At 38.0% G+C, this 27,422-nt stretch overlaps 1 protein-coding gene across 2 annotated transcripts; it reads left to right on the forward strand.

Annotated features, from left to right (window-relative positions):
- Nucleotides 1-27,422, forward strand: TTPA (alpha tocopherol transfer protein). Of its 2 annotated transcripts, XM_031013887.3 has the most exons (5): nt 1-340; nt 13,067-13,220; nt 20,063-20,256; nt 21,841-21,951; nt 24,738-27,422. In XM_031013887.3, the coding sequence occupies exons 1-5, from the start codon at nt 137-139 to the stop codon at nt 24,909-24,911; spliced, it is 837 nt and encodes a 278-aa protein (XP_030869747.1). In that variant the 5' UTR covers nt 1-136; the 3' UTR covers nt 24,912-27,422. The 2 variants fall into 2 exon arrangements, with proteins under 2 accessions (XP_030869747.1, XP_063565322.1); XM_063709252.1 differs by lacking the exons at nt 20,063-20,256; nt 21,841-21,951 and having other exon boundaries at nt 6-340.

The raw sequence follows: 27,422 nt of genomic DNA on the forward strand, positions 1-27,422 counted from the left end.
GGCCGGAGGCCGCCCTGCCAGGCTGGAGGGTGGTTGTGCGTCGGGCAGCGGCCGCAGAGGCGGGGCCGAGGGTGGCGCGGGGCGCGCGCTTTTCCCGGGTGCCCGGGTAGCTGCGGCTGCAGCAGCGGCGGCGGGCATGGCAGAGGCGCTATCCCAGCTCTCGGCGGGGCCGCAGCTCAACGCGCTACCGGACCACTCGCCGTTGCTGCAGCCGGGCCTGGCGGCGCTGCGGCGCCGGGCCCGGGAAGCTGGCGTCCCGCTCGCGCCGCTGCCGCTCACCGACTCCTTCCTGCTGCGGTTCCTGCGCGCCAGGGATTTCGATCTGGACCTGGCCTGGCGGGTAAGCGTGCGTGCCCCGGGCGCTCGGCAGTGCGCACCTCACCCGCCCCGTCCCCCGCCCCACGACCCCGGATATCTGACCCCTGCCGAAGCCCAGGGTGCAGGCAGGACCCTGGCGGGTAACGCGCCCCTAACCACCCGGCGTGGGCGCTGAGGCTGTAGATGTTCCGAGAATCCAGAGCTGGTCCTCCAGTTTCTCTGGGTCATGGAAACGACAAAGCTAGAAAGTGTTGGAGTCATGGGATAATGGCCCATTTGATCTCAAGCATGGGGAACTCCTGCGCTAGATGAGTCTCCTGAACCTACAAAGTTTGGGGGACATGCCTTCCTCTCCCTGTAGGAAAGCCTGTGGTACAAACAAAGTAACAGCTTAGAAGTTGGAAGCTCAGACTTATCACACGTGACCAGATTAACTACGTGTAGCGGGGAAAATGAAATTGCTGATAAAACTGAAGTTCTGAAGCCATATAGTAGCAACATAGTATTATTACTAGTAACACTTAAGTGTCAAGACAGTAAAGCAACCCAGTATACTTTGAGTCTGGGTTGTAGTCGGGCAGTTCTTTTGTGTTTCCGGTATGTTACAGCTCATTGAAAGAAGAGGTGATGGAAAGATAGGAATCAGAAAGAGGGATGCGACCTTGAGTTCTGTCACTTTAGGTTCAGTGTCCTTATCTGTTAAATAATGATGGAAATGCCTGTCTCATTGATTGTTTGTGAAGATTGAACATTAACCAGTTTAACAAAACAAGCTGTGCCCAGCACAGTGCCTGGCACACAGTAAGCATTCAGCAGTTCGACCAGATCTAGCCCTTTCTTTAAGTGGCTTGTTCAGTGTCACACAGCTGCCTAGCAGGAAAGGTATTATAGTACAAAATTCCAGTGTGTCTCAGTATGAGGTTTTTGAGGGTTTCTCTTGTTTGTTTGTTTTAGAGTGAAAGCAAGTTTATTAAGAATGTAAAGAAACAAAAGAATGGCTACTCCATAGAGATAGAGCAGCCTGAGGTTGTTTTTAACTTAAGTAAAATTATAGTAAAAATAATCTAGGTAACACAAAATCCTAAAACGTGAAAAGTAAGTTTCTAACAGTAACTTTCTAAAGGAAAAAAGCTCCCTACCTCAAACCTTAGTTTGTCAGTCACATACCCAGAGGCTGGTTAGTGTTACTCATTTATCTTTTTAAACAGCCGGAGGTTGCACAAGCATGTTTGTGTGTGATTTCTATTTTGCCTTTCTTGCCTGTCTTTGAACTAGGAGCATCCCATATCAACTGGTATACATCCATCTTACTCTTTATTGGGCTGCTGTTATTCTACTGGATGGATATATTAGACTGTATTAAAATGTATCTAACCTGTTATTGGACTTAGGGCTTATTGCTGTTCATTCCTTCATTCAACAATTATTTTTTGGACTCTACAATTTGCCTAGTAGTACACAAGATGCAGTCAACAAAGCGGCTGTGGTTTCTTCCATCACTGACTGGGCATTCCTCATGTCCTCATACTTTGTGCATAAATAGGAATATAAATTTACAGGATAAATTCAACCGGTGAAATTGCTGGATGAAATTAGATGTGTATTTTTCAGTGTTGAGTAATATAACAAACTGTCTTCCAAAGAGTTTTCAGTGCCTTCCAAAGGTCGCAGTAGTTCAGGCCTGCAATCCCAGCACTTTGGGAGGCTGAGGATGGTGGATCAATTGAGCTCAGGAGCTCACGAACAGCCTGTGCAACATGGTGAAACCTCATCTCTACTAAAAATAACAAAAATTAGACAGGTGTGGTGGCACATGCATGTAATCCCAGCTACTTGGGAGGCTGAAGTGGGAGAATCGCTTGAGCCCAGGAGGTGGAGGTTGCAGAGAACCGAGATTGTGCTACTGCACCACAGCCTGGACAACAGAGTAAGGCCCTGTCTCAAAAAAAAAAAAAAAAGAAAAAGAAAAAAAACTCTGTAACTCATCACTCTGATATTACATGATTTTGCCTTTTCCTCCATAACCCACACTGTATTATCAAACATGGTTTGTGTATAAACCTGCTAGAAGAGATATATTTTTTCATTGTTATTATAATATGCATTTATTTAAGTGTGATTAATAATCTTTTATATACATGTAAAATTTCAAAATTTCTTTCCAGTTAACTGAAAATGGCCTGTTTTTGCTTTTGTTCTTTTTTTTTTTATTATACTTTAAGTTTTAGGGTACATGTGCACAATGTGCAGGTTTGATACATAGATATACATGTGCCATGTTGGTTTGCTGCACCCATCAACTCGTCATTTACATTAGGTATTTCTCCTAATGCTATCCCTCCCCCAGCTCACCACCCTCCAACAGGCCCCAGTGTGCGATGTTTCCCACTGTGTGTCCAAGTGTTCTCATTGTTCAATTCCCACCTCTGAGTGAGAACATGCAGTGTTTGGTTTTCTGTCTTTGTGATAGTTGCTGAGAATGATGGTTTCCAGCTTCGTCCACGTCCCTGCAAAGGACATGAACTCATCCTTCTTTATGGCTGCATAGTATTACATGGTGTATATGTGCCACATTTTCTTAATCCAGTCTATCATTGATGGACATTTGGGTTGGTTCCAAGTCTTTGCTATTGTGAATAGTGCCACAGTAAACATACGTGTGCATGTGTCTTTATAGTAGCATGATTTATAATCCTTTGGGTATATACCCAGTAATGGGATTGCTGGGTCAAATGGTATTTCTAGTTCTAGATCCTTGAGGAATCACCACACTGTCTTCCACAGTGGTTGAACTAATTTACACTCCCACTAACAGTGTAAAAGCGTTCTTATTTCTCCACATCTTCTCCAGCACCGGTCGTTTCCTGACTTTTCAATGATCACCATTCTAACTGGCGTGAGATGGTATCTCATTGTGGTTTTGATTTGCATTTCTCTGATGACCAGTGATGATGAGCATTTTTTCATGTATCCGTTGGCTGCATAAATGTCTTCTTTTGAGAAGTGTCTGTTCATATCCTTCACCCACTTTTTGATGGGGTTGTTTTTCTTGTAAATTTGTTTAAGTTTCTTGCAGATTCTGGATATTAGCCCTTTGTCAGATGGGTAGATTGCAAAAATTTTCTCCCATTCTGTAGGTTGCCTCTTCATTCTGATGCTAGTTTCTTTTGCCATGCAGAAGCTCTTTAGTTTAATTAGATCCCGTTTCTCAGTTTTGGCTTTTGTTGCCATTGCTTTTGGTGTTTTAGTTATGAAGTCCTTGCCCACGCCTATGGCCTGAATGGCATTGCATAGGTTTTCTTCTAGGGTTTTTATGGTTTTAGGTCTAACATTTAAGTCTTTAATCCATCTTGAATTAATTTTTGTATAAGATGTAAGGAAGGGATCCAGTTTCAGCTTTGTACATATGGCTAGCCAGTTTTCCCAGCGCCATTTATTAAATAGGGAATCCTTTCCCCAATTCTTGTTTTTGTCAGATTTGTCAAAGATGAGATGGTTGTAGATGTGTGGTGTTATTTCTGAGGCCTCTGTTCTGTTCCGTTGGTCTATATATCTCTTTTGGTACCAGTACCATGCTGTTTTGGTTACTGTAGCCTTGTAGCGTAGTTTGAAGTCAGGTAGCATGATGCCTCCAGCTTTGTTCTTTCTGCTTAGGATTGTCTTGGCAACGTGGGCTCTTTTTTGGTTCAATATGAACTTTAAAGCAGTTTTTTCCAGTTCTGTGAAGAAAGTCATTGGTAGCTTGATGGGGATGGCATTGAATCTATAAATTACCTTGGGCAGTATGGCCATTTTCACAATATTGATTCTTCCTATCCATGAGCATGGAATGTTCTTCCATTTGTTTGTGTCCTCTTTTATTTTGTTGAGCAGTGGTTTGTAGTTCTCCTTGAAGAGGTCCTTCACATCCCTTGTAAGTTGGATTCCTAGGTATTTTATTCTGTTTGTAGCAATTGTGAATGGGAGTTCACTCATGATTTGGTTCTCTGTTTGTCCATTATTGGTGTATAGGAATGCTTGCGATTTTTGCACATTGATTTTGTATCCTGAGACTTTGCTGAAGTTGCTTATCAGCTTAAGAAGATTTTGGGTTGAGACGATGGGGTTTTCTAAATTTACAGTCATGTCTTCTGCAAAAAGGGACAATTTGACTTCCCATTTCCTAATTGAATACCCTTTATTTCTTTCTCTTGCCTGATTGCCCTGGCCAGGATTTCCAACACTATGTTGAATGGGAATGGTGAGAGAGGGCATCCTTGTCTTGTGCTGGTTTTCAAAGGCAATGCTTCCAGTTTTGGCCCATTCAGTATGATACTGACTGTGGGTCTGTCATAAATACCTCTTATTATTTTGAGATACGTTCCATCAATATCTAGTTTTTTGACAGTCTTTAGCATGAAGGGCCGTTGAATTTTGTCACAGGCCTTTTCTGCATCTATTGAGATAATCATGTGGATTTTGTCATTGGTTCTGTTTATCTGATGGATTACATTTATTGATTTGTGTATGTTGAACCAGGCTTGCATTCCAGGGATGAAGCCAACTTGATCTTGGTGGATAAGCTTTTTGATGTGCTGCTGGATTCGGTTTGCCAGTATTTTATTGAGGATTTTTGCATCGATGTTCATCAGGGATATTCATCTAAAATTCTCTTTTTTTGTTGTGTCTCTGCCAGGCTTTGATATCAGGATGATGCTGGCCTCATAAAATGAGTTTGTGAGGATCCCCTCTTTTTCTATTGATTGGAATAGTTTCAGAAGGAATGGTACCAGCTCCTTTTTGTACCTCTGGTAGAATTTGTCTGTTAATCAGTCTGTTTTTTTTTTTTTTTGGTTGGTAGGCTATTAATTATTGCCTCAATTTCAGAGCCTGTTACTGGTCTATTCAGAGATTCAACTTCTTCCTGGTTTAGTCTTGGGAGGGTGTATGTGTCCAGGAATTTATCCATTTCTTCTAGATTTTCCAGTTTATTTGCATAGAGGTGTTTATAGTATTCTCTGATGGCAGTTTGTATTTTGTGGGATCGGTGGTGATATCCCCTTTATCATTTTTTTGTGTCTATTTGATTATTTGATTCTTCTCTCTTTTCTTCATTAGTCTTTTTTTTTTTTTTTTTGATACAGAGTCTCGCTCTGTCACCCAGGCTGGAGTGCAGTGGCATGATTCGGCTCACTGCAAGCTCTGCCTCCTGGTTTCACGCCATTCTCCCACCTCAGCCTCCCAGTAGCTGGGACTACAGACGCCCGCCACCACGCCCAGCTAATTTTTCTGTATTTTTAGTAGAGACGGGGTTTCACCGTGTTAGCCAGGATGGTCTTGATCTCCCGACGTCGTGATCTGCCTGCCTCGGCCTCCCAAAGTGCTGGGATTACAGGCGTGAGCCACCATGCCCGGCCTTCTTTATTAGTTTTGCTAGCCGTCTATCAATTTTGTTGATCATTTCAAAAAACCAGCTTCTAGATTCATTGATTTTTCAAAGGGTTTTTTGTATCTCTATCTCTTTCAGTTCTGCTGTGATCTTAGTTGTTTCTTATCTTCTGCTAGCTTTTGAATGTTTGCTCTTGCTTCTCTATTTCTTTTAACTGTGGTGTTAGGGTGTCGATTTGAGATCCTTCCTGCTTTCTCTTGTGGGCATTTAGTGCTATAAATTTCCCTCTACACACTGCTTTAAATGTGTCCCAGAGATTCTGGTACGTTGTGTCTTTGTTCTCATTGGTTTCAAAGAACATCTTTATTTCTGCCTTCATTTCGTTATTTACCCAGTAGTCATTCAGGAGCAGGTGGTTCAGTTTCCATGTAGTTGTGCGGTTTTGAGTGAGTTTCTTAATCCTGAGGTCTAATTTGATTGCGCTGTGGTCTGAGAGACAGTTTGTTGTGATTTCTTTTCTTTTACATTTGCTAAGGAGTGCTTTACTTCCAATTATGTGGTCAACTTTAGAATAAGTGTGATGTGGTGCTGAGAAGAATGTATATTCTGTTGATTTGGGGTGGAAAGCGCTATAGATGTCTATTAGGTCTGCTTGGTGCAGAGCTGAGTTCAAGTCCTGGATATCCTTGTTAACCTTCTGTCTCATTGATCTGTCTAATATTGACAGTGGGGTGTTAAAGTCTCCCATTATTATTGTGTGGGAGTCTAAGTCTCTATGTAGGTCTCTAAGGACTTGCTTTAAGAATCTGGGTGCTCCTGTATTGGGTGTATTTAGGATAGTTAGCTCTTCTTGTTGAATTGATCCCTTTACCATTATATAATGACCTTCTTTGTCTCTTTTGATCTTTGTTGGTTTAAAGTCTGTTTTATCAGAGACTAGGATTGCAACCCCTGCTTTTTTTTTGCTTTCCATTTGCTTGGTAGATATTCCTCCAATCCTTTATTTTGAGCCTATATGTGTCTCTGCATGTGAGATGTGCTATAGACATCTGATGGGTCTTGACTCTTTATTCAATTTGCCAGTCTGTATCTTTTAATTGGGACAATTAGCCCATTTACATTTAAGGTTAATATTGTTATGTGTGAATTTGATCCAGTCATTATGATGTTAGCTGGTTATTTTGCCCATTAATTGATGCAGTTTCTTCATAGCATTGATGGTCTTTACAATTTGGCATGTTTTTGCAGTGGCTGGTACCGGTTGTTCCTTTCCATGTTTAATGCTTCTTTCAGGAGCTCTTGTAAGGCAGGCCTGGTGGTGACAAAATCTCTCAGCTTGTCTGTAAAGAATTTTATTTCTCCTTCACTTATGAAGCTTAGTTTGGCTGGATATGAAATTCTGGGTTGAAAATTCTTTTCTTTAAGAATGTTGAATATTGGCCCCCTACTCTCTTCTGGTTTGTACGGTTTCTACTGAGAGATCTGCTGTTAGTCTGATGGGCTTCCCTTTGTGGGTAACCCGACTTTTCTCTCTGGCTGCCCTTAACATTTCTTCCTTCATTTCAACCTTGGTGAATCTGACAATTATGTGTCTTGGGGTTGCTCTTCTCGAGGAGTATCTTTGTGGTGTTCTCTGTATTTCCTGAATTTGATTGTTGGCCTGACTTGCTAGGTTGGGGAAGTTCTCCTGGATAATATCCTGAAGAGTGTTTTCCAACTGGTTCCACTCTCCCCATCACTTTCAGGTACACCTATCAAAAGTAGATTTGGTCTTTTCACATAGGCCCATATTTCTTGGAGGCTTTGTTCATTTCTTTTTACTCTTTTCTCTAACCTTGTCTTCTCGCTTTATTTCATTAATTTGATCTTTAATCACTGATACCCTTCTTTCCACTTGATGGAATCAGCTACTGAAGCTTGTGCATGCATCACAAAGTTCTTGTGCCATGCTTTTCAGTTCCATCAGGTCATTTAAGGTCTTCTGTACACTGTTTATTCTAGTTTGCCATTCGTTTAACCTTTTTTCAAGGATTTTAGCTTCCTTGTGTTGGGTTTGAACATGCTCTTTTAGCTCAGACAAGTTTGTTATTACTGACCTTGTGAAGCCTACTTCTGTCAACTCATCAAAGTCATTCTCCGTCCAGCTTTGTTCTATTGCTGGTGAGGAGCTGTGATCCTTTGGAGAAGAAGAGGTGCTCTTGTTTTTAGAATTTTCAGCTTTTCTGCTCTGGTTTCTCCCCATCTTTGTGGTTTTATCCACCTTTGGTCTTTGACGTTCATGACCTACACATGGGGCTTTGGTGTGGATGTTCTTTTTGTTGATGTTGGCGCTATTCCTGTCTGTTTGTTAGTTTCCTTCTAACAGTCAGGTCTCTCAGCTGCAGGTCTGTTGGAGTTTGCTGGAGGTCCATTCCAGACACTGTTTGCCTGGGTGTCACTAGCGAAGGCTGCAGAACAGTGAATACTGCAGAACAGCAAATATTGCTGCCTGATCCTTCCTCTGGAAGCTTCGTCCCAGAGTGTCACCTGCCTATATGAGGTGTCTGTCGGCCCCTACTGGGAGGTGTCTCCCAGTTAGGCTACACGGGGGTCAAGGACCCACTTGAGGAGGCAGTCTGTCCATTCTCAGAGCAGAAATGCCATGCTGGGAGAACCACTGTACTCTTCAGAACTGTCAGACAGGGACGTTTAAGTCTGCAGAAGCTGTCTGCTGCCTTTTGTTCAGCTATGCCCTGCCCACAGAGGTGGAGTCTATAGAGGCTGTAGGCCTTGCTGTGCTGCGGTGGGCTCCACCCAGTTCGAGCTTTTAGCCCACTTTGTTTGCCTACTCAAGCCTCAGCAATGGCAGATGCCCCTCCCCCAGCCAGGCTGCTGCCTTGAAGTTAGATCTCAGACTGCCACGCTAGCAGTGAGCAAGGCTCCATGGGTGTTGGACCCGCCAAGCCATGCACAGGAGAGAATCTCCTTGTGTGCCAGTTGCTAAGACCTTGGGAAAAGTGCAGTATTTGGGTGGAAGTGTCCTGTTTTTCCCAGTACATCCGTCATGGCTTCCCTTGGCTAGGAAAGGGAAATCCCCCAACCCTTTGCACTTCCTGGGTGAGGCAATGCCCCGCCTTGCTTCAGCCCACCCTCCATGGGCTGCACCCACTGTCCAACCAGTCCCAGTGAGATGAACCAGGTACCTCAGTTGGAAACGCAGAAATCACCCATCTTCTGCATCGATCACACTGGGAGTTGCAGACTGGAGCTGTTCCTATTCGGCCATCTTGGAATGGATCCCATTTTTATGTTTTACTGATTTATAAAATATTTTTATGTATTTTAGGCCTTTTTATATATTTTAGGCCTTTGTCCTTGATTTTTATCTGTTACATTATTTATACCATTTTTTTCTGTGCAGAATTTTAAATTTTAATGTAATCAAATGAATTGATTTTATTAGTCTTTGATTGCCTCTGGGTTTTATAATCTCTTCTCTTGTCCAAAATTTTTTCTGGTTATTTGTGTCTTCTCTTTTTTATGTTGGGGTCTCTGATCTATTGAGATTTGTTTTTATGTTAGGAGTAAAATAGGAATCCAACTTTATTTATTTTCATTTTTTAGATGGCTATAGAAGTATCCCAATATCATGAGTAATAAACTAATAAGTACTTAGTAACTACTGAATATGAAAACACAATCTCAGGTCCTATGAAGAATGAAGCTTAAATGAGGCATTAAACATATATATGTATACAGATAACTAACAATAAAACATGTTTCATTTACTAATTTCATTTTAGCTGCTTTAAAAAAAGTAATGTTTAAATAGAAAAATAAAATTGACCATCAGCCTCTGGGACATAATATATTTTTTTCTGTATTCCTTAAATAAGGAATTGTTTTCATTGCACCATGCCCTTGAGGAATTGGCTAGCAGGACTGTGTCTAAATCCACCGGATAGAAATCAAGTTTCTGTCTGTGAACTCTTTGTCTTGCTTTTCTGCCAACTGGAAAGGAAAAGGAAAGGGTAAGAGTGCAAAACTTTTTTTCATTTTCCTCTGCAATAGCACTTAATTCAACTCTAACTTCTTCATTCATAATATAGAAGCCCTATAGTTTTTGTATAAAGAAAGCTTGATAAGTGCCTCAGTCACAATGAAATTTCTCATTATTCTAGTTTTTGTATTTGAAGTTATGATGAATTAATAAGGTTTTATTATATAATCCTAATAGCTAATGTGCTTATAGAATGCAACATACTTTGGTAAGTAGGGTTTTCATGGATTATCTTTTATTATTTTCTCATTTTAGAAGAAACAGATATAAAGAGTAAGTAACTTGTCTGAAATTATGTAGCCATTAAGTGTTGAAGCAGGGATTTGAACTTGGGTTGGGCTCAGGAGAGAGCCTGTGCTCTCAAATACACTGAACTTGCCTCTTATATTTAAAACAACAAACATATAAAACAGCTAACCCTTCACTTCTCTGCCTGTTCTACATAGTCTCATGAATTCCTTATATCAAGTGATAGCCTAGTTCCGTATACTTTTGTTCTATGTGATAAGCTTTTTATGCTATAATTATCTTTATGGTTTTCCCAAAGCTTTCCAAATTCCATAGATTCTCCCTGCTAATTTCTCTCTAAATGCAGCTTCTTTTATAAAATTTTTCATATCATGCGTCCATTTCAGTTTCTACTCTGCTCCTGATAGTTATTGCCTTTGAACAAATGTGTAATTTCTCAGAGCTTTACTTTACTTTTTTTTTTTTTTTTTTTTTTTTTTTGAGACGGAGTCTGGCTCTGTCGCCCAGGCTGGAGTGCAGTGGCACAATCTCGGCTCACTGCAACCTTTGCCTCCCAGGTTCAAGCGACTCTCCTGCCTCATCCTCCTGAGCACGCACCACCACACCCAGCTAATTTTTGTATTTTTAGAGATGGGGTTTCACCATATTGGCCAGGATGGTCTTGATCTCTTGACCTCGTGATCCATCTGTTTTGGCCTCCCAAAGTACTGGGATTACAGGCATGAGCCACCGCGCCTGGCTGGAGCTTTACTTTTCTTATTCTTATAATGCCACAACAGTAGCTACTTCTCAGGGTGATGGTGAGGAGGAATTCAAAAGATGGCATTAGACCCTATAAAAGTGCTCCAAATATGGTGGTTCTTATTTTGTTTCAAAGTACATGAAACATGTAAGAAGAAACCTACTCTATTACAAAACATAGTTAACCCATAACATTTTAAATGTTTATTTACTTCTAATGTTTGCAAAACAGACACCTTCCAATGATGAATATTTATTTTTAGCCACTTCTTTGTTGTTGTTGTGGACATAGGGTGGTTTGTTTGAGAATTGCTCAGTAGCAGTTTATTTACATAATTTATTTATGACAGCTATACTGTGAATTTATGTATCAGTGGATAAGTAAAGACCAAAGTTCCAGGTTTAGATCTTCCAGTTTGCAAAAATTGTGCGAGATAGTGATTTGTGCCTCTTTACAGAAGTCAGTTTTTCAAGTGTGTGGTTCCAGTTGGTTTACTCATGACTTAATTTATTCTTTCATTCAACACGTGTTGTTATCTCCTGGGTGTGCAGCACTCTGCAGAGATGAATAAGCTGAGGCCCCTGCCAGTATTAAACCTAAATGATCCCTTCTAATGAAGCCACAACTTTTATCATTCCACAGGAAAAAAAACCACATTATTTCTATATAGTTACTAATATGCAGCTTCCAGCATTTTACTTGAATTGGAATGAAAAAGACTTTTTATGTCTGAGGAAACTATCAGAAAAGTAAAAAGCATTGTAAAATACTATTAACAGTTATTCTGGTACCCCCTAAGACTGGAGGAGGAAGAGAAATGCACCGTATAGAGTAGAATGAAGATATTAGGATCTACAATGTGCCTGTTGTTCTCATGCTTTTGGAAACTGCTATTTAGGTCACCAATTATTTCTTTGTTGGCAAATTGACTTTTTTCTTTCTTACTCCTCTCTTGCATTTAACTCTTAGCAACATTCTCTCTTTTTTCAAAGTTAAGAAAGGTTTATTAAATACAGAAATGAAATAGAGGGAGACAGACAGAGAGAGAAAGAGAGGGAGATAAATCAGAGATGGGGGTGAGGGGGAGCAGAGCAATGCAGATGGCACTGTCCTCCCTCTCATGTACCAGTGCTCGTTCTCTTCAGGTCCACTCAGTTTCTGTCTTCCTCCAGCCATTCCCAGCCATTAACATTTTCCAAGGCTCAGCATTTCCCTCTCTAGTTTTTGTCGTTTGTAGTTTCTCCTCCAGATCATTGCGATTTTTGTGGTTATAGTTACCTTGTTTATTCCAATTACTCTCAAATATAAAATCTGTCATTTTCTCTGCACTGCAGTCTCACATTAATAAGTCTCTTTAAACTCAAAACAAATATATTGTAACTTGTGAAAAATTCAGAGTGCCAAAAATCATGAGAATAAAATTAAAATATAAATATAATAATTTTTAAATACATAATTTGCTTTAGTATTTTCCACAATATGCTGGTAGTGTTTGTATTGTTTGCGTATGTGATTAGCTATTTCCGGTGGTTCTTTTGGAAAGAAAGAAAATGGGATTTCTTCAAACCATATTTTGACAAGATCCAGTATCCAAGTATACTGCTCCTGGGCTCTTCTAACTCATGTGATTGATTTCTATACTTCCTTATTTCAAAAAATACTAAAAGTGGTGTTTCAGCTTTCTATTGCTGAGCAACAAGTCACTCCAAGAATTAGTGGCTTAAAACACAATGATTTATTTGTTTTTGATATCACCAGTTTGGGCAGGGCTCAGTGGGAGTGGTTCATCTCTGTTCCACATGGCATTAGATGGGAACTTGGCTGAGGTCACACTATCCAGGATGTCCTCTCAACCTCCATGCCTCTCTCCACATGAATTGCTATCATTCAGTAATCTCACATAGTGTCTGGATCCCAAATAGTACATTCAGAAGGTACCAGGCTTCTTAAAGCTTGGCCCACACAGTATCACTTCTGCCAGTTGATATTAGATCAAAGCAAGGTGGAAGGCCACCCTAGATTCAAGGGGAGTGAAGCAAATAGATGCCATCTCTTAATGGGAAGAATGGTGCATGTGTATCAGGAGGGGAGGAATTGGTGGCTGTCTTTGGAGGATATCTACCATGGGTGGTGAATGAAAATTGCTCAGCTCTGAATTTGTGATTAACCCCTGTCACCTCAGATCCTTGATAAAGGAACTTTCAGTTTTCACAGCTAAAAAGATACCCCAGGTTAAACTCTTGACATAATGGATGGCAAAGTTTATACACAATGCCAAAGCTTTTCTTCCATTTTTACAAAATCATTACCATGTATGCCATTTGTAGACAATTTTAATTTTATTTTTCAGTTACTAAAAAACTATTATAAGTGGAGAGCAGAATGTCCAGAAATAAGTGCAGATCTACACCCTAGAAGTATTATTGGCCTCCTAAAGGCTGGCTACCATGGAGTCCTGAGATCCAGGGATCCCACTGGCAGCAAAGTTCTTATTTACAGAATCGGTAAGTCATACACAACTCTTTTTTTTTTTTCTCCTCTCCTCCAGTTCAGTTGCGTTCCCTCCCCTCTCCTCTTCTCTCTTTCTTCCATTTCTTCCTTGAATACCATATAGAAAGCTTCAATGCATTCATCTTTAGGAATTTGGGCTTTAAGTTAAAATTTTAGGTTTTAACTCAGGTTTAATTTAGGTCTTAATGTCCCCCAAATATAATAACACTTTGGTAATTGTGAGAAAATTAACAGATACAAGTGAAAATCCTAGTTCCATTCTTCCACACAGTCAACTGTACAAAATAAGAAGAAAGGAAAATAGTGAAGATGAATAGTGTGAGAATATTTTAAAAAATCATGGAAAAGTGTTTCAAAAATGCTTAGTAGGAAGTGCAAATAAGAATTCTGAACTATTGGCTGGGCATGGTGGCTCACACCTGTAATCCCAGCTGAGGTCAGGAGTTCGAGACCAACCTGGCCAACATGGTGGAACCCCGTCTCTACCAAAAGTACAAAAATTAGCCGGGTGTGGTGGTGCATGCCTGTAATCCCAGCTACTCGGGAGGCCGAGGCAGGAGGATTGCATGAACCTGGGAGGCAGAGGTTGCAGTGAGTCAAGACTGCACCATTGCACTCCAGCCTGGGCAAAAGAACAAGAGTCCGTCTCAGAAAAACAAACAAACAAACAAACAAAAAACAACCAGAATTCTGGGCTATAATGTAAACTCCATGAGATTGTGGATTTCATCTGCTCTGTTTGCTGGTGTATCCCAAGCACTGAAAACATGGTCTGGTACTTGGTAGGTAGTCACTAAATATTTGTGGAATGAGTGAGTGAATGACTAGTTCGAAAATGCCCCAGGCCAAGGAGCAAGAGGCTCATTCTCTTGGGTGGAGGAGGGTGCAGAGGAAAGGCAACTCCTCTGGGAGCTGTTGCAGACACGGTATTCCATTAGCTCCTGTTTATTCTCATTGCATCCCCTTTTTTTCTATTAGGTGTTGCTAGTGTTTCTTGTAGGTTGGTGTCTTAGTGTATTCAGGCCACTATAACAAAATGCCATAGACTGGGTGACTTATAAAAAGAGAATTTTATTTTCACAGTTCTGGAGGCTGGGAAATCCAAGATCAAGGCACTGGCAGATTTGGTGTTTGGTGAGGGCCTGCTACCTGGTTCCTAGGTGACATCTCTCACTTTAACCTCACATGTTGGAAGGGAAAAGGCATCTCTCTTGGAACTCATAAGGGCACTAATCCCATTCATGAGGGTTCCATCCTCATGACCTCATCATCTTGCAAAGGGCCCACCTCTTACTACCATCACTTTGGGAGTTAGAATTTCAGCATATGACTGTTGAGGGGATGCAAACATTCAGATCATAGCAGTTGGTGACCTATAACTTCTGTCCTCCCTCAGACCTGCATATGATTAAAAATGGCCGGCACAGGAGAAGGACTCACACTATTCCCAGAATTTCTCATGGCCCAGTTGAAGGACAAAGATAAACCAACATTTCATGACCAGAATTTTTGAATTATAATTTTACAGAAACAACTATATCTTTAAAGATTTAAAATATTTAAATATTTGCATTTCTTGCCTGCTTATAGATAAGATACCTGCCTGTAACTCAACTGCTTGCCATACTGCAAGAAGTTACTGTATTTAATTTTTGAAAGGATATTGGAAGATCGAGTAAAATGATTTGGGGCTGTTTTTTTATTTTTTTTGCCCTAGCTTAAGTGTCAAATAAAATTGAGTTAATCATGAAATCCCATCTATAAAACAGACATCATGATCTTTCTGTTCTTTCATTGCTGCACCAGTGTCAGAGGAAATTGAATGAGCTCACAGCAATGAAGTTCCTTGAGCTTCTTAGGGGTAGTCTTGCCAGATTTAACAAAGTACCTATGTTTTATTTAGGAAATAAACGTATATGTTATAAAAATAAAGGATGCCCAGTTACCTTTGAATTTCAGATAAACAACAAATAGTTTTTTTAAAGTATGTATGGAGCATCCTTATGTTAAAAATTATATACTGGTTATCTGAAATTCAACTTTAATTGAGTGTTGTATATTTTTACCTGGCAACTCTACTCAGGGGTCCAAGAAACATAAAACTTAAACCTGCAGCTAATCATTTTTGTAAATGTCTTGGCTCTGCATTGTCTGGCTAGATTTTATTGTTTCTAGTTTGTTCATAAAGTGACTGAGGCAGGTGAAGAAGTAAAAGTGACACCTTGATAGTGAGAAAGCCGATGTGCAGTTTTGATCATAAATACCTTAACACTGAACCAGTAGGGGTATTTTTCTGGGCCTCGTGTAGCACATTAATTTAGAAGTATATTGTTTAACTCAAGAGATTTGAAAATCAAGAAAACATGTAATTTAGTGATGGTCAGAACAGGAAGGTATGTTGCAAATCTCCTGTATGTTCTGTTATTCTAGGATGAAAGGGAGAAACTCAGAAAGTTTTATGAGTAAAATGAAAACTTTTCTAAATTTGATTGAATTAATGGGAGGAGCTAAAGAAGGAAATCTGTGGTGGAACTTTTCGGTAGAACTTTAGCATAACCACCTCCTCTAGATACCATCTCTGTGCAGTAAAAGCAATGAGAAAATGCACACAGCCCTTTCCTCCATGCGGGCCGGGCAACCCAAGGTGAAGCTAAGTTTTGACCTTTATCAGCCAACATGCTGGAGGATATAATTTTATGTCTTTTGAGATCCCATAGTATACTACAGCAGCAAAAGTAAAATTTAACAGTGAGTGTGAAGTTTTGACTGTGGCTTAGTTCTTGTGAATACAGGTTCTGGAGCATGTGACCTGGATTGGAATCTCAGCTCTGCTACATTCTAGCTGTGTGAAACACTATGTAGCTGTAACTGCATTTTCTCATCTGTAAAATGGGCACATTGAAAAGCTGTCACATAGGGTTGCTGTAAGCATTAAATCAATCTATCAGTCTGTCTATCTAAAATATAACAAGAGCATTACCTGGTACATAAAAGCACTCAATACATATTAAGTAGATACTGGAGAAGGAATTCAAAATATAAGGTATACTTTTCTTTTGCCTCAATGGAGCTTAAATTCTAGCCAGCACTGTACCATAGAACTTTCTATGATGATGAAACTGTTCTACAATAGCCACTATTCTCATGTGGCTATTGAGCACTTGAAATGTGACTACTGCAACTAAGAAACAGATTTTTTTTTTTTTTTCTAAGCTAGGGTCTTACTCTGCCATCTGGGCTAGAGTGCAGTGGCACAATCATAGCTCGCTGCAGTCTTGAACTCCTGGGCTCAAGTGATCCTCCCGCTTCGGCTTTTGGAGTAGCTGGGACTAGAGGCATGTGCTACCACACCCAGCCAGTTTTTTTATTATTTTTATTTTTTAGAGATGCATTCTCACTATGTTGCCCAGGATGGTCTCACTCCTGGCCTCAAGCAATCCTCCCCCATCAGACCCACAAAGTGCTGGGATTCTAGGCATGAACCACTGCACCCAGTGAAACTAAATTTTTAATTTAAATTTGAATGACCACACATGGCTAATGGCTACCATATTAGCCAGTGTAGGCCAAACAATTATGTTGGTTGGCTCAGAACTTAGGACATAAACTATTTTTTTGATTGGCAAACTTCATTTGTTCTGCTTTTTTTTTTTAAATCATTATAGCATTCAGCCAATGTCTGAAGTTAGTATAGTATTTTTGATCTGGGTTATCCATGGGTTGATTGTTCTAATTCTTATGAGAAATCTGAGGCTTGTTTTTTTGTTTTGTTTTGTTTTGTTTTTTTGAGACAGAGTCTTGTTCTGTTGCCCAGGCTGGAGAGCAGTGGGCCATCTCGACTCACTACAACCTCTGCCTCCCGAGTTCAAGCGATTCTCCTGCCTCAGCTTCCCAAGTAGCTGGGACTACAGGTGTGTGCCACTATGCCCAGCTAATTTTTGTATTTTTGGTACAGATGAAGTTTCACCATGTTGGCCAGGCTGGTCTTGAACTCCTTGCCTCAAGTGATCTGTCCACCTTGGCCTCCCAAAGTGCTGGGATCACAGGTGTGAGCCACCATGCCCGGCCAGAAATCTGAGGCTTTTAAAAAACACTAACACACCTCCTAAAGGATCCATTAATATGACAGAAAATAAAAATTTTTAAAAAATAGCAATCCCATTGTGGCTTCTTAGGAATATTTCTGTTTATTCTTTCTTTTTCTAGATCTTCAACTTTTCTCTTGCTACTACATGCTACCAGTTAACATTTAAATCAGTTAAGGGCCAGCCACCAAAAACAAAACAACTCCTCATTCGTTCCACAAAACTCTCCCTCCTTCATTACATCTATCTCCCCTCTCTTTGTTAGTGATGTCCACCATCCACATTTTCTCACAGTTCCTCCTCAGCCCACCCTAGTTTGATTTCACTCCCATCCCTGCTGAAATGAATGTAACCAACCATTATTGACTTTCTTTTCACCACGTCTAATGGACATATTTAGTCCTATTTCACTTAACCTCTCAACAAAGTGAATCACTTCCTCTTTCTTGAAAAATCCTCTTCCCTTGGCTTCTCCGATGCCATGTTCTCTTGGTGTTTTTCTCTGACATCACTGGCTGCTCCTCCTTAATCTCTTTTTCTGGCATTTCCTCTTCTACTCATCCTTTAAACTCTGAATTTTTTTAGGACATTGGCCTCAGCCTTTTCTTTTTATGCTACTTTATCTCTCTGCTTTGATAGAGAAAAACATAGCTCTGAGACAATCCCTGTTGTGGATCATCATGTAGGCACAAACAGCCCCCAGATTTTTATCTTCACTCCCATCTTTTCCTTGAGGATCCAGACCCACACAACTAGCTGCTATTCCAGCTGCACCCAGTTGGATGTCTCACAGTCACCATTTTAACATGTCCATACTTATAATCTTTTCCACCCAAACAGGTCTCTTATCTCAATAAATGGTACTGCATGTACACCATGGAGTACAACACAGCCATAAAACGAATGACATTATGTCCTTTGCAGCAACATGGATGCAGCTGGAGGCCATTATCTTAAGTGAATTAAAACAGGAACAGAAAACCAAATACCACATGTTCTCACTTATAAGTAGGAGCTAAACACTGGGTATTTATGACATAAACATGGGAACAGTAGACACTGGAGATGACAAGAGAGGAGAGGGAGGGAGGGGAGCAAGCATTGAAAACCTAACTATTGGGTACTGTGCTCACATACCTGGGTGACAAGATCATTTATACCTGAAACCTCAGCATCATGCAGTATACCAAGGTAACAAACCTGCACATGCACCCCCTGAATCTAAAATAAAAGTTGAAAATAAATAAATAAATGGTGCCAAGATTCTATCCAGTTCCCCATGACAGAACTTTTGTTGTTTTTTTTTTTTGAAAATTTATTATTGCTTAGTTATGATTTTTTTTTCTTTTTCGTTCATCCTGTTAGGCACTTCAGTCTGAAGACTTACATGGTTTTTTTTCAGCTTTGGAGAACTTTTCTCTATTGCTATGATTCCTCTCTCCTCTGTTTTCTGTTACTGCCTTCTAGAACTTTTATTAGTTGGATGTTGAAACTCCTGGATCCAGCTGCATGTATTTCTTACCTTTCTATTCATACATGTCAACTCTTGGCTCTTTTGTGCCAAATTTGAGAGAATTCTTCAACTTGATCTTCCAAACCATTTTTCCTCGATTGGCTCTGTCTTTTCCAGCATTTATCTCATCAATGAATGTTTTTTAGAAAACTTATCTTTTTATTTCTAAGATCTCAATGGAGTCTTTTTAATAATAGCCTGTTCTTATAATAATAGCTTATAGTATTCTCCCCACCCCCTGCTGAAACTATTATGCTTCTTTAAAAAAATTCTTTAAATTTTTTTACAGACCGGTTCTTGCTATGTTGCCCTGATTAGACTTGAACTCCTGGGCTTCAGTGTTCCCCCTCCCCCCACCTCAGCCACCTGAATAGCTGGAAATACAGGCACCTACCACTGCACCTGCGCCTGGCTTCTATTATGTTTTTTAGTGTCTCCTGCTTTCTTACTTTCTCGAGTTGATGCCTTTGTCTATTGAGTTTGGTTTCCCTCTCTTTGTGTGTGTATGGATGTGTTTAATATTCTAATTTTTAAGGAATAGATGTCTTTTAAAAAAGATTGTCTGCTTGTCCATCCATTACTGTCATTTCTGCATGGCGTGGCCTGTCCCGGGGTGGTGGGAAGGGATGAGATGAGTGAACAAGAATCTCAGTAATTCCTGTCTTAGCACAGGTACTCCCTGTTTCTCTTTGGTGTGAGCAGCTACCTAAGTGCTTCCGTGGCTCTTCTTTCCCAAGCCCTCAATTCCTGCTCTAGCCTACAGGGACATGACTCTGCTATGTGCTGCTTACTACTGGAAGGCTGTCAGAGGATCAACTTGCCTGTCTGTTCCTCATGCATTTCTCTTAGCAACCTCTTTAGTTACTATGGGGCCCTAATTGCTCTTTATAATCCAGGCCCTCGCTTTTCCATTTCCAACATCTCTGAGCTTGGAGCATACACAATGGCATTCCCATCTTTATGTGAGGTTGTGACTTCATCTTGCAGTCAAATTCAGCCTGTGTCCATTCCTTTTTCCGCAATACTCTTTAAAAGCCATTCTTTGCTAGAATTTGAGGAGGAAGGGAGAAGCAGGCACATGTTCTTGGACGCCAGTTGGATTTATTAATCAATTCTTGATCTTTGTAGATGTTTTTATTTCAACTGATCTTTTAAGAATAAAATGAATTAGTCTCCCTTTGGAAATCTTTCTGATTTTTTACACAATGCTAAGGTATGATATGCTTTATTTTTTTAGCACACTGGGACCCCAAAGTTTTTACAGCTTATGACGTATTTCGAGTAAGTCTAATCACATCCGAGCTTATTGTACAGGAAGTAGAAACTCAGCGGAATGGAATCAAGGCTATCTTTGATCTGGAAGGTTGGCAGTTTTCTCATGCTTTTCAAATCACTCCATCCGTAGCCAAGAAGATTGCTGCTGTACTTACGGTAAATGTATATTTTAACTGTCAGGCATAATACTTCCAAATTATAGTTTTAAATTTTGTTATATGTTAGACAAAGAGAAGCAAAAGTACATTTATTAGAAATTTAAATACAATTTTGGAAATGATGTGTAGAATTCAATAATGCTAAGAGGAAGTAAAATTTTATTAGTTTATAAAAGAAAAAATGTTGCAACAAACTGCAAAAATATGTTCAAATTAGTAACGAGAGGATTTATACATCTTAATATGTGGTGACTTTATCTTTTTGTCATTGAATTTTTTTCCTAAATTAAAAATTGATTAAAAATATATTATAGCAATGGCACAATAAAATGTCACATAAGTCTTGGTAGGTGTATATTGATATCTTTTTTTTCCAAAAGGTTTTTAAAGTGGTCATCATCTTTGACTCAGTAATTCTATTTCTGGGAAACTAGCTAAGGAATAATCTTTAATATATTAAAGATTGCATATAATAATAATAGCTTACTATGTGCCAGGTACTTTGCTAAGTGTTTCAAATGCATTATCTTTTAATGTCCACACTGAGCCTATGACGTATGACTATTGTATTTTCCCCTTTACAATTAATAAACTATATCTGAGAAGTGACATAGCGATGCCCAGGCACACACAGTTTGCCAGTAGTGAACTGAGAATTCCAGCCCAGGTCACCTAAATGTAAAAGTCGTGCTTATAACCACCACTTCTCCTATACACAAAGACAGTTACTGCAGCATCAGTTTCAGTAAAGAAATAAAATAAATAGTTCATTAGTCCAGAAAATAGAAACATGGTTACTTAAAAAATGTACATTCATTTGATGGATTCTTGCAACAATAATAAAACATGATATTTGCAAAAGCTGTATTATATCAGTGGAACACAATGGGATGAAAATTATTTAGAAAGCATATTAGCAATTATGTTTAAAAGAAAATTATGCATAGAAGGGATTTGGAAGGACAATCCCCAAATTAATAATACATCTGTGAAAGTGATGCATGGAAAAAATAAAAGAACTTCACATAAAAGAACCTTGGAGTGAAAGGTCTCTGTATTAATAATACAACTTGTAGGTAGGAAAACCATCCTTTTCCTTCAACTCTTAACTTTTTAAACTTTCTAAATAAGCCTATATTACTTTGATGCTAAAGACATATACCAATGTCAAAGTTTAAAAGTGTGTGTTTATTGTGTAGTCTTTCAAAATTTGTGATTTTTTCCCTCCAAATAAACATTTTTGGGGAAAAAGTTAAATATAAATTTCCAAATGACTCATTGGTTCGTTAAAAGAACATCCATATGTGATGGGAAAGGCATTTTCTGGTGAAAGTGGGCAGATATTTTGTAAAATACTTTGCCAAATCTATAAGGAGAAACCTTTTTAGAGATCTTTACTTAATCTACTGACAGTGAACTGTAAGCCAGGCTTTTGTGCTGATGGAATAAATAATTTTGAAGATAAAATCACACACTTTAGATATTTCCATAAGTTTAGCAAGTGTTCAAAGAAGAAACTTGACATTAGGTATCAGATTGTAATATTTATGTTTTGTTATTAAGATTTTTTTATTTTCAAAAGGATTCATTTCCATTGAAAGTTCGTGGCATCCATTTGATAAATGAACCAGTAATTTTCCATGCTGTCTTTTCCATGATCAAACCATTCCTGACTGAAAAAATTAAGCAACGGGTGAGTAAAACATATTCAAGTCTGTGTTCCTCTACACCAAACATTCCAACCCTTTTTAATTTAAGGATTGCTTTATCATCTTTCCTCGTACTTGCCCATCTATATCATTAGCCCAATATTTTGAATATTTATCTAACAAGCCAACTAAAAAAAAGTAAATTAAAATTTACTTTTAATTTATAAAAATCAAGTATATTGGTTGTAAGACTGTGGGGTAACTGGGTTTTTCATACACTTCTGGTTGGAATGCTTAATGGTATGTTCCTATAGAGGGCAGTGTGGCAAAGACATCAAAATCACTGTCTTGAATTACCTATACATAAACAAAATTACATACGCTAGAGGAGCCACAGCAGCAGAAGACTGAAAACCAGGAAGTGTTCACCATTAGGGCATTGGTTAAATAAACATCTACACAACAGAAAACAACGAGATTGCAGGCTATTTTGTAAACTAAAATAAACAAAATGTGGAATAGTGTTTATGGCATGCTACCTTTTGTATACAAAGGGGAGAAATAAGAATATATTTCATAAATTTACATTAAAAGGATATACAAAAAATCATATAAGTGGATATCTATAGGGAACAAGAGAAGAGGTGTGAACTACAGTAGATGAGAATAGGTTTGGGAGCAAGATCTCTCACTGTGTATCTTTTATCTTGTTTTGATTTGTAACCATATGAATTTATTAATGCAAATAAAAATAAACATTTTTCTTAAACAGTGAAGCCTACTTAACGGTTTCAGTGTAACTGAGAACCACAGTAACTGAGGTATATGACTTAATGTCATGCTAGTTAGAGCAAAGATACTGGATTTTTTCTTCTTTACCTAGCCTATGGAGCCTTATCTTAGAAAAAGCATCTCATATCTCTTAGACTTTTTGAAAGGTTGAAAATAGAGTCTGCGTTCTCAAGAATGGCAACCATTCTAAACTAATCTGTAAAGAAGAATTTTTAGAGCATCTATTTAGACAAACATTGGCATCATCTAATGCCTTGAACACAAAACAATTTGTAAAGGCTTTAACAGTTTAAATCTAAAAAATTACTGAAATGTCAGCAGTGATAATATAAACTGTAATAGCACATTTGGAATTTTAGAAACGATGTTCTTTCATATTAAGAAAATATAACATCTTATACCTGGTCAGAAAGTTATGACCCTAGAGCTTCTTTAGAGGTTATCCAGTGGATACTTCTGTTTGTCTTCAAGAACCACCCTTAAATTGCCTGCTTTAGCAAAAATGGCCACTTTCAGCTACTTTTCATTCTAGTATTTTTATACAAATCAATTTTGTTTGTTCATTTTTTTCTCTCTTCAGTGTAATTTGATAATATCTGGCTTCCCTCTGTTTAATTCTTAGAGATCTAAAAATAACTATTTCTATTTTGACTAATATTTTAGACAAAAACAAAAACAAGAATAAACTGAACCTAAGAAATAGGAAAATATGGAGAAAAAACAAGCAAAAGTAAAAAGTTGAGAAGTTAGGGGAAGGACGTCAGTGAAAGTTAGTTGGCGGGAAACAGACTTGCCAAAATAGGGAGAAAAAAACTCTGATCCAGCCACTTTTTTCCGTTTCAACTTTTTGGCAATGCCCCATACATTTTCTTATTTTGCCCTTCCTGAGGAGATAGAATTTCTTCTCAATTACCTGATAATATTTTACATATTTCAGAAAAAATTAAAGATTGGCTTTGTGAGTTTCCTAAGTGAGTATAGGAAACTAATTTCATCCATCAAACCTCATATCCCAGCACATAATAGATGCTTATTAAATGATTGTTGAATACATAGAGGAACATTTTGCCCTAGAAAGTGAAAAAAGGTTATTTATTTATTTTAGCAGGTATGCTTTTGGTTCAAGTTTCTACGACTTTCTCTTAACTTCAGGGCATTCTATGATCAATTTTTATAGTTTAAAATATTTGAAAAGTTAAGGTTCTCAACTATCATAATTGTTTTTTAATACTTTTTTAAAATTTTTGACTTTTTAATTCTTTTAATTCTTTTTTTTTTTTTTTTTAGACAGGGCCTCACTTTGTGCAGTGGCACGATCTTGGCTCACTGCAGCCTCCACCTCCTGGGCTCAAGCAATCCTCCTGCCTCAGCCCACCAAGTATCTGGGACTACAGTCCTGCACCACCATGCCCAGCTAATTTTTGTATTTTTTTTTGTACCAGCCATGTTGCCCAGGCTGGTGTTGAACTCCTGAGCTCAAGTAATCCACCTGCGTTGGCCTCTCAAAGTGTTGGGATTATAGGCGTGAGCCACTGCACCCGGCTGTCTCTTAACTTTATACTAACTAACAGTATCCATCGACTGTACCATATAAATTGTTTCTCATAGACTTAATTGTGTGCTCAGATATATGCTTCTACTTAATATGAATTAGTACCAGCTAGTACATTTTTATCATGTATAGAATAGTCCCAAGGTATTAGTTTGGTAAGAATCACTTGCACGTAAGGGAATAGAATTTATAAAATAACTTTATTTAATCTTTAAAAATTTACTTATGAAAGAGGAAAATACTTTTTATAAATTTTATGCAGTTATAAGAATGCAAATCCAAGAAACAGTAAGGTTATTAGATCCACAGTAATACAACCTAAACGTAAGTAAAATTATTAGATTCATAACCAGAGGAATAAAGGATGTGGTATCTATTTATACACTCCATTTTAGAAGTTATTAGAATACCTTGTTTTATGAGGTTGATTTTCCACTGGAAATGCATCTAATGCGGATTCCTTCTAAAGTGTTTTGGCTATTTCAGATTCATATGCATGGGAACAACTACAAACAAAGCTTGCTTCAGCATTTCCCAGACATTCTTCCTCTGGAATATGGTGGTGAAGAATTCTCCATGGAGGACATTTGTCAGGAATGGACAAATTTTATAATGAAGTCTGAAGATTATCTCAGCAGCATTTCTGAGAGCATTCAATGAGAAGTTATGTCATGTGAATGGCTTCCTAACTAAAAATACATGAGTGATATCCAACCTGGTTAAATGAATGAAAGAAAAGGAGCAAATCTTTTAAACTGATGCTTGCCTGAACTTTAAAAATGTAGAAATCTTCTGACATGAGCAACACAGGTGTTTGGAAAGATTTTTTACTTTTTAAATGCTTTTTTCTCTACTTTTGAAATAATTAAATGTCAGTACATTTTAAGAGCATAAAAATCGGCGATTTTGTACTTGAAGAGAACATGAAAGTTATTGCTAAAGTAGCTGCTCATGTGCATCTTTGTATGTTTCTAGAAAGTTATATTTTAAACAAGTTCTCTGATTAAATTGGTTTAGAAAAAAATTTAGAAATATTCCACTTAAAAATATTAGCACGTCAGCTAATGATAAAAAAATTAACACTTATTTTAAGTGGATGTCAGATTAAATTATAATTCATTATAATTAAAATCTGAATAGAGTTTTATAGTTATTCCTGTGGACCAGCAAGACATTTCATCTCAGGGAAATTTTATTTTAGTATATTAACACGATAGAAACTTTTTTTTTTTTTTCAGACAGAGTCTTGCTCTGTCGCCCAGGCTAGAGTGCAGTGGTGCGATCTCAGCTCACTGCAACCTCTGCTAGGATTACATGTGCACACCACCACTCCTGGCTAAGTTTTGTATTTTATATAGAGATGGGGTTTTGCCATGTTGGCCAAGCTGGTCTCAAACTCCTGAACTCAAGTAATTTGCCTGCTTCGGCCTCCCAGAGTACTGGGATTACAGTCGTGAGCCATCGTGCCTGGCCATGATAGAAACTTTCAGCTGAGGAGTCTATATGACATACTACTCTATGTGGCATCTTTAGGTCTCTGTGAAATCATGTTGATGTAATTGATTAACAAAAATAATTTAGGAAATACGTCAGGCACAGTTGATGGCTTCTCAATATCTGTTTTGCATTTTTAAACAAATCAAGAATGTAATTTTAACTTTTGCTTATGGTCATTCTTATGACTACATGGAAAGGGATGGAATCATACTTACTTGTCTTATACATGGACTGTTTTTAGTTAACAACATACCTACACAAAGGAAAGGAAGTGTTTACATTTTAAAAAATTACTGTCAATTACATCTGGTATTTTTCAGATTATGCATAAAATAATATGAGTTTGACTATTGTATCAGAATATTTTAATCAAATCCTGCAATTTATATTAACTTAAAAAAACATCTGGTAAAGACTGGGTGTGGCAGCTCACACCTGTAATCCCAGCACTTTGGGAGGCCAAGGCAGGATGGATGATTGCTTGAGCGCAGGAGTTCTAGACCAGCCTGGGCAACACAGGGAGACCCTGCCTCTATTTCAAAAATAAATAAATAGGCCCCAGTGTGTGATGTTCCCCTTCCTGTGTCCATGTGTTCTCAAAAAAAATTAAAAAATAAAAATAAAAATAAATAAATAAATAACCGGTAAAGATGTACTGTTTCTACTGCAGTTTATAATATTTCATTTATTAAGAAAGATATCATCTCAGCTTTCAAATTCAACATAGCTCTCAATTTATGACATAATTTTTATACTTAGTATTTTATAATTTCTTAATTTTGTTATAAACTTGAAAATGTAGAATATGGGGTCCAAAATCTGTTGAACATTTGTTCAGCTAGTTAGGTTTCAACATTAATCATATACATTAATAGTATCTTTATGTAAGGATATGTGAAGGGTGTTTTTCTTTATAAGAAAATTAGTTTAATCAGGTGAGCTGATACTTATGATTATACATATATCTATGATAAAATTGAAAGTAATTGTGGTTGTTCTTTAGAGAACGTGTTTTGATTTTGACTTAGTATTGGGAAGCTAACAACATTATAATTTTTATTAAAAAACTGGACCCTGCCTGTTTTCTAAAAAACACTTTAAAGTATTTTAAAATAAAAGCATACTATTTAAAATTGTATAATTAAAAATAATAAAAGAACAAAATCACTTAAAAAGAATAAACAGTGTCAATAACAAAAAACCTCTGGCTTACCCAACTTTTGTTTCTAGAAAATTTATATCACCAGTTCCACTTCATTTATTTTTGATTATTTCAGACACTTTCTTATGACTCTGTGGAGGAGTGATTAGTTTAGTACCCAAATAAAGGATAACATTTTAAAATGTCCTTTAAATTAGATTTTTTGGTGATAGGTTCAATAGTAAATAGAATTAAGATAAGTCAGTTAATCTAGGCATATTTTATGATGGAACTTTGAAATGTTTATAAATGAAGCAATTCATTGAAGAACATTAAAAGAAAATTGAAATGAATGGTCAAATTAATAAAGTGTCAAAGTAAATAATTGTCTAATTTTCTACATTACTTTAGTGATTATACCAGAAGTGCCTTTTAAAAGGTTAACTGTATTATGTGCTCATTGTGTTACTCAACTGCACGTAATTTATTTGTTTTAATATTGTTTGAAAGAAAATAAACATCTTTCACATAAA

Source organism: Gorilla gorilla, chromosome 7 (assembly GCF_029281585.2).
Source record: "Gorilla gorilla gorilla isolate KB3781 chromosome 7, NHGRI_mGorGor1-v2.1_pri, whole genome shotgun sequence".
Taxonomy (NCBI): domain Eukaryota; kingdom Metazoa; phylum Chordata; class Mammalia; order Primates; family Hominidae; genus Gorilla; species Gorilla gorilla.